General features: G+C 31.7%; 1 protein-coding gene across 3 annotated transcripts in view; it reads right to left on the bottom strand.

Moving 5' to 3' along the window:
* Positions 1-584: 584 nt before the first annotated feature.
* The window catches only part of Ect2 (epithelial cell transforming 2), a 57,419-nt gene continuing 44,395 nt past the window's right edge, over positions 585-13,608 (bottom strand). For all 3 annotated transcript variants that reach the window (XM_063227179.1, XM_063227180.1, XM_063227181.1), the window contains 3 exons: positions 6,508-6,615; positions 4,577-4,723; positions 585-2,310 (listed from right to left, as the gene is read on the bottom strand). In XM_063227179.1, the coding sequence (XP_063083249.1) occupies positions 2,221-2,310; positions 4,577-4,723; positions 6,508-6,615 (345 nt within the window). In that variant the 3' untranslated portion in view covers positions 585-2,220. The remainder of the gene's footprint in view (positions 2,311-4,576; positions 4,724-6,507; positions 6,616-13,608) is intronic.

Raw genomic sequence — 13,608 nt, 5'->3', positions numbered from 1 at the left:
CCTTTTCCTATTTTTTAAAAGACTGTCTATATGCCCAGAGCTATTTCTAATGGATTTTTTTTTTTTTTTTACATTTTAAGATCTAGAGAGGGTAATTTATAACACAAGCATCAGCTTCTGCAGAAGCAAAGCATCATTTCCATAGCATCCCATGAGTCCAAGGGTCCATCATCTACACCTGCAGCAGGATGAGTCAGAGAGCAGCTTCCCAGCACTCTTTGGCCTACATCTTGGTCTTCCATTTTTTCTGCTAATTTTCAGTATCATCTAAACTTACTACTCTGGCTTTGAGTTCTCAATTTCTCATACCTGAATGTTTTGATTAAGACATTTATTTTGAATATAGTTACTTAGCCTTGTTGCAAAAGTACTTAGGATTTTTATTAAGAGTAGTGCCTAAATTTTACTAAGCAAACCTTTGGAACTTATTGATAAATCATATGCTATTCTCCATTAAAGTGTAACATTAAGTCTTACTAATACATTTCTTCACATTAAACCACCCTTGCACTCTTGAATATAGTACCTGATGGGATGAAACCTTAAAGCAATTCAAAAGGCTCATACAACAAATGAAACATATGTATGATATTCTCAGCAGAGAAGAAAGTCTTTATTTAGCAGCCACACATGACTCGGAATCTCAACACATGAAGAAGCATACATGCAAACTGAAAACGAGGAAGTTCAAAGTTAAAATTAACCACCAGGTATAATATACGCCAGGGAACATTCAATGCTTTTCTAACTTCATACCATAAATCTCATTATTTAACTCCATAAATCTCTGAAAACCCCCACCCTTCTGGGGAAACTTGTGCTTCCACAATGAAATGATAAAGGTTATGTGTTTTCTACTAGAAAAATGCATATAAACGAATAAATGCTCAAAAACAGTAATGGAGGAATGAATAACCAAGTGAGCAAGCTAAATACAAAATAAAGCAGAGGCTGATGAGGTATTCTTGTCAATGAAAGTTTGTCTGAAGGAATTATGTACGACAACAAATAAAATAAAACTGGGTTTAAAGTCGTTTATTTACAAAGTTCTTATTAATATAACTACTTTTAAAATATAACAATAACGATCAATTATTAATCTCTGAACTGGCACATACATGGCACAGAAAAAAACCTATAGTCAGTTAAGCTATTAAAGCTGATAACTGAAACTTTTTAATTAACAGTAAAACTTTTGCAGTACTCCCTACACAATAGGAAATAAAATGTATTTATTTGTAAGAACTTGATTATTTTTGCATTACTCTCTATAAAGAAAACTAAAAGATAACATCAGACTTAAAGAATATTTTACAAAAAATCTTGAATATTGAATATTTAGCAAATGTTCAATTTTCCATCTAATTATAAACCAAAATACAAAGTTGACCATATAAATCTATGTTTTTTACAGCTGATTATCAAAGCCAATGGCAATCTTGAAAAACGTATAAACAATCTTTACCACACAATTCTTCCATGGTTCTATTCTTTGAAGTAAAATTCAATACAATATCAAACTAAATCAAAATTTGCTAGTGGCTAAATTCACCAGAACTATATTATCTGTTTATACTTATATCTTGCTTTTGCAATACATATATGTTTTAAGCTTTCCTTCCTTTTCTCAATTTGCTAAAATATTCTGAAGCAATCTTCTTCATAATTACTCATACGGACAGATCTTTACAAATCCACATTCAAGATCTTGAAAATATTTGAAGAGAAAATAAACATTGAAAAGCATTTAAGTACATCAAAAAGTACATGTGAATCAGTGCCCTACTGTTTAATAAGAAATATATGCAGATTTTTTTCTGGTAATTATTGTAATATCACTTAATCTCTGCATAAATTGAGATATACAAATATGTACTTCTATAAATTCATTCATGAATACTATACAGATTGACAGTAGTAACTGGCAGCTACCAATAAAATTTATTTACTATATAATGGGTTACAAAGCTACTAACACATGAATAACTTAAATTCTGGTCTTCAGAGGAGACATATGAGCAAAGAGATAATTTACATCAAAATCAATATAATTTTTACAGGCATTAACTTGAACAATGTAAGAGGTAAACAGTCTTTCAAGAAGAAAATCAAGTGGCATAGTTAGTGTTCACTATCTTCTTTTCAGCTTTCACCAAGTACTAATTATTACAAGTACCGTGTAAGTCAGTTTCTTATTTGAGTACAAATTTCTATAAAGTATTATATTAAGTGAGTTGTTGATCTACTTAAAGTATGACTTCGTCTTTCAAAGAAGGAAGGAAGGCTGACAAGGGAAGGAGATGGGATACCCTGTAAAAAGAAAATATTTTAAAGTTTAATTTTAAAACTTGTGACATCAGTATCATCCCTATCACTTTTACATTTTACAAATTACTGTAACAATAAAATAGAAAACATCTAACAATTTTAAACACTTTACATGGAAGAAATTTAAAATTAAGAGAATGGAATAAAACATAAATGAATTTAGTATTCTGAAACAAAAACTAAATGAATACTGCAGTTAACTAGACAGCAACTCAATTGGAACAGATATTGGCTTAGTGACCTAAATATCTTTTGTGAAGTATTAATGGTTCAATGTCGCAGATTATAAAAGAAAAAATTATAAACAGGTAAACAAGATTTTGAGGTACAAAGAAAAATAACAATGGCTTAATTCATAATGCCAAATTAGGAAGGGTGAATTGATGATTTTCCAAAATTAAGTCATACACTTTCAAAGTGTGTTTGCATCCTATGTGCAGTTCATATAAATATGTGCAGGGGTGTTTACATATAAAACTATATATGCAATATAAATATGCATATAAATTTTATTCCATTTGAAAACTGAGCAAAACCACTGCTTAACAGTGATTACTAAAATACTAAACCATCTAAACTTTGTTTTAGATGTCAAAGTTAAACATCAGAATTTTTTAGCCGTAACAAAGAAATATACGCAAGAATTAAAAAATTCAAGAGGTGATATGAGTGAAAATAAATTACAGGCTACAGCTTTAACATATGTGAATGTCTAACTAGAACTAAACTTAAAGCCCACAAAGGAGTTCTTAGCAAGGAAGGAAAATGATAATGTAGACAGGATTGGTTGAGCACAGTACTGGATCTTAAATTCCAGGCTGACCTAGCCAACTTAGGGAGATCATCTCAAAAGAAAAACAAAAATAAAAAGAATCTTGTGTTAAAGAAATAGGGACTGATAGAATTAACAAGATAATTTGTCTTTTTAAAAGAAATTATTGTTAAAGTAATACCGTTCAAGTAGTGATAACAGAAGAATAATTTAAGCAGATAAAAAGTTTATGTTTTCCTTAGTAGAACTTTTATGATTTGCCATATTAAAAGTATGTTTTATCAGAATTTCAGAAATCTAAGAATCAGATTTGGAATATAAATCTACTTTTCATGACAACTGCTTTAAATGATCATTTTCCTAAGAAAATTTCTAATGGAACTTACTATTTTCTAGACTTAAGAGAAAATTTTCTTGGAAAAATACATTTGGCAATATACAAAGAAACTATTAAACCTAAACTATTATGAATTCAAAACAGTAATAAAGTTGTGAGTTCGAACATTCCAACCCACTCAATAAGTAACTCAGTGAAGAAAGAATACTTTCTTCTTATTCACCAATACAAATTTCAAATAGCTAATAAGCTCACACTAAACTTCACAAGGCTTATTTCCATTACTGTTTGGCTACTATACAGTTTTTCAGAAAAGTTAGATAACTTTAGGAGAACTTTATTTGAAATTTGAAACATCATTATTTCCTTCTAGTTATCTTTGAAAAACTAGTTTGGGAGGTTAAAGGACCTATAGATCAAAGTACTGACAGTGCCCAATGGTAGAACATGAGACTGAAAATAAACATATTTAACAAATCCAATTTTACTGGTTGTGGAAACAGAATGGATAATTTTTTAGGACAGAAACAAGCAAATGAGAAAAAGACATGAATGTCTAAGATATTTTAGATACTTATGTATACTGTCTATATAAAAGTGATATAAATTTTCTAACACACTTCTATAAAATCTATTTACCTTCATTTGAAAGACAGTGTTTACAATAGTTACTATACACAGAAAATAAACAAGATGTAGTATTTTGGCCTCAAGAAACTGTAAATGTAACAAATTAATTCCTATCTGTAGTGTTTCTCAATTTTAGTTGAGCAAATTACTCGGCATATATTATATAATCAACTAACTCTAACTTGTCTTCTACTATTGAAAGCTTTGTTAGAAAATCTGTATAAATATATTCATACATAGTCATAATTCTTTGATGTGTAACTAAAAATTTTGAATATTTAAAAGTAACATTTATTGACTATTATGTGCCTTGCCTGTACAGGTTCTATATAATTCTCTAAACACAAAGTGAGAAACACTGCCCTAAGCACATCCAATATATTAACCCATTTAATCCTTACAATTACTTCAGTACATTTACAGACAGCAACAATGGAACAGAGAACTTCAATAACTTGCCAAAATTAGTCCATAAATAGTCTTTTAGCCATTAAATCAAAACCACTTACTGCTAATGATGAGGTGCTAGAAAGGCGACTCACTGCATGCTTATCATTGCTGGAAGGACTTCTTCCCTCCAATGAGTTATGGGATGACATGAGAGCCATTCGTAGAGCTCGTTTTGGAGTTTTGGAAAAAGAGAATGCTCTTGTAACCTAGAATTAAAAAGGGATACAATTACTTAAACATAGACAAATTCAATGTGGCTCATAAGAATATGCATAAAGAAAGCCAAATATACTACTTTATTCAAACAATATGTGGTAGAATTTTCTTTAGCATTCAGCAGTGACAAACTATAACTGCAGATTGTACATTATTCTACCTTGCATTTAGAAAGCACTAAAGTTCAATGGGAAAAGGTAGAAGGGAAACAGCCTGAGAGACAAGAAACCTAGGTTCTGTCACAGTTTAGTTGTAAAATGCTTAATCTCAAATTCCTTACTGGAAGAGCAAAACAGTTCCTTTGAATCATCATTTAACATGTTTATCTACTATGTATCATACAATGTAAAATGATATAAAATTAGTATAAAGCCTACCTTTCCAAGGGAAAGGAAACAAAACTATTATGGCTGCAGATTTCCTTTGGAACACTAAACTCTACTGCTTTAAAAAGCCTTATACGAACGTATTTATGTAGTGCTCAACAACTGTCAAGAACTACATAAGGAAATCATCATCATATGAAGACAAAATCATTTCCAGAGTCAGGAATTGATCCTAACAATATTTCTCCTAACTGAAAAGTAAACCCTAGTGTGATTTTCTTTTCTTCAGAATTCTATCTGAAAAAGTACTATACCCAAAATAAGCCCCCATTAAGACTGTCGCCCAGGGATCCAGGAATATAGCTCAGCAGCACAAGTACCTGCCTGGCAAGCGTGAGGCTGTGATTTCAATCCTTGGTACCAATGAATGAATGAATGAATGAATGAATAAATAAATAAATAACCATCACCCAGACGGATGCAGTGCATCCCTCTCAACACCAAACAGATGTATTGAATTACAAAGCAATATTAACATATAATTAAATATACAGTAAATACTATTAAAATCTTACATGATATATTGTGTATTAACAGATACACTTAAAGCACTCATGTGAAATAAAGAAATGTTTTCTATATTTTGGTGCCTGCAATCTTTTATCACTTTCTTAATTATCATCATTTCTGTAGTCAGTCCTTTCAAGTTAACACTTGATTTAAAAGAAACTTTGTGAACCCTAGCCTATAAGAGGTCCTGGGTGACCTGGTGAAGTCTTCAAGCAGTTACCAATCCCTGGAGATCAGAGATTGGGGCCTGTGGTTCTATAGGAAATGGACTCACAAGAAATGCAGGCCAGGGTTGGGAATTTAGCCCAGCAGCATAAGCACCTGCCTTGCAAGCAGACAGTTGTGAGTTCAATTTCTGGTATTAAAAAAAGAAAGAAAGAAAAGAAATGCAGGCCAGAATTCAGGGTTTGGAGTTATGATGATGTTCCAAATGAAGAGGACATGACTGACTGTATTTGAATAAATATAGATTTTTGTACATAAATATATTGTTGCACATGAAAAAATGACACATCCCCTAAAAATAAACATTAGCCCATTTTATGAAGCAAAAACTAATACAAGACAGTCTTATTTCCAGGAAAACACAATAATCATGAGCCCTTTGATGAAAAATGATGAACATACATATATCTAGCTCTCAAATACCAGCAGTACATTTCTAAAGCAGCACAGTTCATCATCACTATAAAAGAATGGAAGAGATAGTAAGGTATAATTACTGTGATGAAGTCCCTGAACAACTATTATCTCTGCTAGTCATTTCCTTGAAACAAACAATAGTTTTGGTGTAAAGACTGTCTTTATACTGGTATAGCCATATAATATAATTTGAAAAACATTTTAGAAATATATCAAATAATTTCTCTAAAACTCACCCTTTTTGAAGTCTTTTTTATTGCTCTAGATGCTCTACTCAATGTACTATCCATATCTTTTGTAGTTACTTCAAAGGACTCTGGATCGGCAGTGTACATGAGATTCTCCTTTAGAAAAACAAGTATTGTTTTAAAATGAAAAAACAATGTTTCTAAAATGAAACGTGTAAGTACTCACATACATAATGGGAGTTTATAAATGAAGCTACTAAAGATTTGCGATGTACTTAAAATACTCTTGAAAATATACTAGGATATTTAAGGACAGTAGGAAACAGCATTCAGTAAATACATAATTTGCTGCAAAAATCATGGATACCAATGCCACAGAAAATAGCCATCAATATAAAATCTTTTAAAGTTAACACTTTTGAAATTTAGCAGTCTTATGTGACAGGGAACCAGAGAGTAACGGGGTAACTAGACCAGTATTTGTGGATAGGTTGGAAAGACAGGCTTTAATAGGTAAAGAAACACAACCAGAGATCAAGTTTAGGGGGGGAGAAGGTTCGCAACCACTTAGGTAAATAGCAGCCCCCCGCCCCCGATTTAAAACAGAGGGTGTTTTTGAGACCCAAAAATGCACAGTACACCCTGGGGGAGTGAAAGGGAAGGAATAGTCTTTTAAAAGACAGCAGAAGATATTGTAAATAGTGTATCAGGAATTGAACCCATATTACTCGCACTGCTCTGCTTAGATAGAACTTATTCTGTCCCAGTTTGTCCACAAACACTAGATCTGAGGGCACAGACAGCTATCCCCAAAATACCAGGTACAGTAATCATCTTTAACTTCCTATTAACTGAATCTGGAGCCCTGTATAACTTAATACTGTTTTATCATGACTGATCTTAGTGATTGCTATTTGTTATCGACAGATTTTAATCAAAACTGCTATGATTGATAGTATCAAGACTGAGAGTATAGAAAACTACACTGAAAATAACAAGATTCACAATGACACCCATTCTGGTTTGATTACCACCTGTTTTTGTAGTTTTACACTATCTACAAAGTTGTGTTTCTATTAATATACTGTTATGTACTGATACATTCAATTATATTATATCTGACAATATAGCCAATTCTATCAAAGATAACAAGACAACACAGTAAACATGGTAGAACCCCTTGTAGAGTGGTCTTTTGTTTTATGTGTCTACAGGAATATGTTTTGTTCTGTCCTGCTTTGTTTTGTTTCTCTACTATAGAAAGGATAGAAATACATGTTAAGACTCATGCATACGTAGAACCTATAAACAGTTTATGAGAACTGATCTTATGACACATGACGAAATGAACAAATACTTTGCAGAAAAAGACACTACAGTACCCAGTGCTGACCCCGGAGTGTCATGATGTGAAATCCAGCAATTCGAGTATTCTTTGTTCAGAGTGATTTTAGCTAGCTTTGGTTTGTTTAATCTCAACATAAATGAAGATATAGATAACTACATGTATGTTTAAATGTATAGGACTGATAACCATGTTGCTAAGTTTTGTTGGATAGTTCAACAGTACTATTTGCAGTCTTGCTGTTTGATTTCCCACTTACATGTTCCACTTTCGTATCTTGAACAACTATTTTTAAGAGGACAATATGTAAACAACTAGTGACTTATTACTGTTTATTTTTTCTTGGAAAGTATGTATTATTTCTACCCATTTTCTGCTTTGTTTAGTCTTTAAGTAAAATTATTAAAAAATTAAATTTTAAAAAAAGTTAAAGGGGAGCAATTGTCTAAAAAGGGAAGGCAGTAGCCATCGTTTATCTTTTATCATGATTTGAAACCCATACTATTTTCATTGTTCTGCTTAGTTTGGATTTATTCTGTTCCAGTTTGTCTTCTTGTATTAGATTTGATGGAATGGACAGCTATTCCAAAGATAGCAGGATATATTATGGTAACCATTTTTTATTTCCTATTAACTTGATTTTGAAGCCCTGTATTGCTTTCACTGTCTTGTTTTGACTGATTTTACTCTAGTCTGTTTTGTTTGCTAGTATCAAGTCTGAGGATATAAGCACCTACTTTGAAGACAATAAGATTGACTATAGTACCCATTCTGCTTTAACTATTAACTTCTTTTGAAGTCCTGTAATGTCTCCAATGTTTCATTTTTATTGGTTTTGTTCTGTACTGTTTTGTTCAACTTTATGATACCTGATGATATGGGCAATTCTTTCGAAGATAACAAGAGGCTCTATGGTAACCATTGTTGATCACATTGTATTTTGTTTTTACATTACGTACTATGTCCATCCTTTTGTTTTGACTATTTTGTTGTCACATTTGGTTTTATTCTCTTCAAAAAAAAAAGTAGTAAGAACTGAACGAGTAATAAAACCCAAAATGTATAATTGTTATTATAAAAAAGAGGAAAAGAAAGTGCTATAAAGGATATAACTGCATGTATGTTTAACTGTGTAAGATAGCCATATTACTAAGTTTTTGTTGGATCATTAAACAGAACTGTTTGCAGACTCATTGTTTGAATGTCCACTTTGTATGCTTTAATTTTGTAACTTGAACAATTATTTCTAAGATGACAATATATAATTATCAACTAGTGATTTCTTACGGTTTTTTTTTGAAATTCTGTATTATTTCTACCCTTTTTTCTGTTTTCATTTTTTTCTCTTTAAATAAAATTTAAAAAAATTAGCAGTCTTAATGCTTAAGTATAAAATCTGCTATAAGGCCAACAATACTTTTCTTAAGACAATCACAAATCAAGACCTAGAATCCCTTCTATTTGTTTCTTCCTCAATTTGCATCCAGAAGGATTCTAACTCAGAGGTTCTGAATGTGTAATTAAGAGGCTCCTTACAGTGAAATGGATAAAAATCAGTGCAAAATCTTATGTGAACATGTACAAAGTGCATTTTTTCGAGGAGGGAGTTCATAGATTATATCACATTCCCAAAGGACTTAAAATAACTCACTTATGCCATAGCCCAATGCTCAAAATTAATCTAAAGTGAGACAACCATTCTGTAAAATATTAGTTGTTTAAATTAGTTCTTGACTTTTAGAAACAAACAAGACAAAATATTTTTGCACGTTATTATAAACAATTTTCACTTTAAATTTATAAATCTAGACTCCAAGTTGGTTAATTACTTTACTACTCTGGCACTATAATACTATGCCTCCAGAACTGTCATCATGTGACCAGATGAATTTCATGCAACTTTGAGAAGTTTTCCTGAAAATTCTCTCATATGTAAAATGTATAAAATATCTGGTATATTTAACCCATTCTACTATTCATAAGGCTAAAACAATACATATAAGTACTATGCAATCAAATACTAAACCTCTTTATAAATAGAAGATATTAAATATTATACTCTATAATTACAAATGTCTACTTTGGCTCTGTACCACTGAGAGCCACATAGATATACCTGGCTTTGCTTAAGCTTCTCTAATTTTTTTTAAAGTAATTACTCAAATAATGTATTTATTTTAGTATTTGATTTCTAGGATATGACATCAAAAGTATAAAGAAGAATAGTAAAAATAAGTAACATTATACTAAATGTAAAAAGTTAGATATCAAGAGGTATAATCAATAAGAGTAAAAAAAAAAACTATACAGGAATGAAAGAAAATACTTGCAAACCATACACTTGATTTCCATAGCATAAAAAGAACCCTTACAACTCAGTAACAGAAAATCAAATAGTCTGATTTAATAATGAGCAAAGGTATTTCTTCCATGATGTACAAACTGCTAATAAGTTCAACATTACTAATTACTAGAGGAATGAAAATAAAAACCACAATAAGAGAACACATTACACTGTCAAGGTAGCCACTTTTTAAACAAAGAAAAAAAAATAGCAACTGTTGGTGAAGATACAGAGATAAAAACCTTTGTCTACCATTAGCAGAATTAGAAAAGCGTGTAGCAGTTATAGAAAATTTCCTTTAAAATTTGGGAAATTCCTCAGTATTCATGGGTAACTGGGTAGAATATGCCTACAAACAACAAAATCCATAGGTGCTCAAGTTCCTTATATAAAACGTTATGATATTTGCTTATAACCTATGTCTGGATGTATAATACAATGTGAATATAATGCAAATCATTGTTATACTCCATTGTTTCACAAAAGCTTCTCCAATTTTTGGAAGCAGTATATGTCCACTAACAGATGAATGAACAAAACACGGTTATTACACACAATGGAGGACTATTCTGCCATAAAGAAAGATAAAGCTGAGGCCACCTGAATCAAACACACAAGCTTAAATATCACATGGTTTGTCTTATACGAGAATCCCAAATTACAAATAAAAAACAAAGCAATAGATAAATCAGAAGTAGGGAGACACATCTTTCTCGGAAGGGAAGGAGATCAAGAGATGGAGGGAAGACAGTAAATCGGAAGATAAAGGGGATGAGAAAACAGAAGTAGGATGCAAATATGCAAGTATCAATTCCATGTAAGGACACTAAACACTGTAAGCGTTCTGTACTGCACACATGTATTAATTAAAAAATAATTTGCAGGGCTGGGGATTTAGCTCAGCGACATAAGCACCTGCCTTGCAAGCAGGCGGTCGTGAGTTCGATCCCCGGTACCGCTAAAAAGGAAAAAGACAAAATAAATAAATAAATAAATAATTTGCACACTCCAGACCTTCTTTATGTTTGTCTTCTGATGGAGAGGTTAAAACAAGGGCCTGCTAAGTAGTCCAGACAAGTCTTAAACTTGTTTCATCATCCAGATAGCTGGGATTTGAGATCCTTATGCCTTGGCCTCCCACAAAGCTGGAATTACAGGTGTGCTTCACCATACTTAGCTCCAAAATATTTCAAATAACACAATTGGAGTCACACTATTTAGTTTTACATTATGTTTTTAATTAGCAATTTCGTTTTTTTCAAGCCACTAAATACTTAAAAGGACTGAGTCCTGCAGCACAGCTGACAATTCAGATCATGCCATTATTTTTAACAATGGAAAACACTTTATTTTAAAAATCGTATCTCAACATTTCAACTCTTGGTAGAAATTAAGTGCAAAACACCTGCGTTTCTAAATTAGCACAAACTTAACCATCTTAATCACAGCAGTCCCATATAGTAAGATACACAGCAAGGAGAAATGTGGCCATAGGATTTCCTACTCCAGTCAATGAACACAGTATTTCTGTGATGGCAGGCACACTGGACTGGGTTTTTAGGACAAATTTGTCCACTGTAAATGACATGGCATCATAGTTAAGAGTTAAGTTACAGAAAAGGATCAACCTCACTTCAAATAGCTTCCTTTAAAAAAAAAAAAAAAAAAAAACCTCCCCCACCCCGTAGCTTCCATTCTTAAAAAAGTCTGTTGAAATTTGTTTTACCAAAAGAAAAAAAAAATTAACATATTATTCTCTTAACCAATTCTGCTCTATATTAATAGCAAAGTATTATTTGTTCCAAGTTTCCTGGCTCTTAAAACTTTGTTTGTAAATTATCCATATTATTTAGTCCATTTTCCTGTTGGAATTCTAGTATTTTTCTTAGTAATTATTCAAAACAATCATTTGCCAATATTTTTCCCAAAGTACTTCCCTATTTGAAGAGCTAAAATACATCACTTACATTTCTTATAAATGTTTGAAGTGGCTTCACTATTTCACATTTTACTCTTGTATTTATCTACAACTTAGATAAGGTTAAGACAGACATCTAATTTTCTCTAAGACAATTGTTTTCTCTTAAAACAATTGTCTTAAATTGTTTTAAGAGAAAACAATTGTCTTAAAAGCATGCATTAATAATCTTAGGAGAAGTTCTACATTTATCATACAATAAAGTCTCATTTCAAAGTCATCGTTCCTTTTCATTGGTCCATTACAAATGTTTGAAACAATGTAATAATATTCTGATTACCATACAATTTGGTATCTTACAATGGATGTCTTGTTTCCTAAATTTTCTTAGGTTTCACTCCCTTTTCAAGTCCAAAATTTACCTAGAGGGCTTCATAGAGATAGCAATAAGTTTATAAATTAAAGAGAAATCAATTATCTTTATACTAGTTAGCATTCTCATTGAGCAACATTATAGGCCTCATAGTATCATAGTTTTTTTAAAATAGCTTTCATGTGCTTCTTTCTATAAGGCTACTCCTAGATATTTTAATCAAATTTTATTGGAAAATTTCATTTTCCACACTTTCTAATTAGTGACTGCCAGCACAAAGAAAAACCACTGACATGTGCTGTCTAAATTTTTTTAATTTACTAACTTCTATTATAAGTTCTAATAGGTTTTGGTTTTTTGTTTTGTTTTTTGAGACAGGGTCTTGCTATGTAGTTCAGGCTGTCCTTAGACTTGTTATGTAGCTCAGGTTAGCATAAACTCCTGGCAATTCTTCTGCCTTAGCCTCCTGAGTACATAATTACAGGCATATGTCACCACACCCAGCTCAAATTCTAACAGTTTTTAATCAAAAACCTGATGGTTTGCAAAATAACTGAATACTCTTTGTCAATCCATGAGAAAGCAGACAGAAATGATTTAATTCTGATTTTCCCTGTATCCTCATTCACACATACACACACCAAACCTTGTAACACTCCACATTATTAAGACTGCCTACCATCTCATATTTGAGGCACTGCATTTCTACTTTATAATATGGCACAATAAGCTAAGTAGATGGGGATATGCAACTTCATTGTGTGCAGTGTACTCAGACAGCTAAGACAGACTCATACTATCCAGAGTTAATCCTATGAGCACTGAGCTACATTACATCCCCAGCCTTTCATTTTCCTTTTGACTTGTTTGAGTCAAATTGTCAGACTATCTTCAAACATGTGATCCTCCTGCATTATTTTCCCAAGTAGCTAGGATTACAGGTGTGAACCACCATACCCAGTTTAGGCTACATAATATTTAAGGATCAGAGTCAGGTATGGGTAGTCTCTCATTGGCTAACATGTTATTAGGTGGGAGATGATTATACGTCCAGTCTTACCAACTTAATTTTATTTTCACTACAATTTTCAATGTTGATTTTAATTTTATTTCATTTTTCAATAAATTACATGTTGAAAAATCTATTTGGTAAAAATTTTTATGTCCAT

Source organism: Cavia porcellus, unplaced genomic scaffold, assembly GCF_034190915.1.
Source record: "Cavia porcellus strain 051 isolate PalLab524CR breed Dunkin Hartley unplaced genomic scaffold, mCavPor4.1 scaffold_17, whole genome shotgun sequence".
Classification (NCBI taxonomy): Eukaryota; Metazoa; Chordata; class Mammalia; order Rodentia; family Caviidae; genus Cavia; species Cavia porcellus.
The sequence above is the reverse complement of the archived record's forward strand: the minus strand, read 5'-3'. Positions and strand labels throughout refer to the sequence as shown.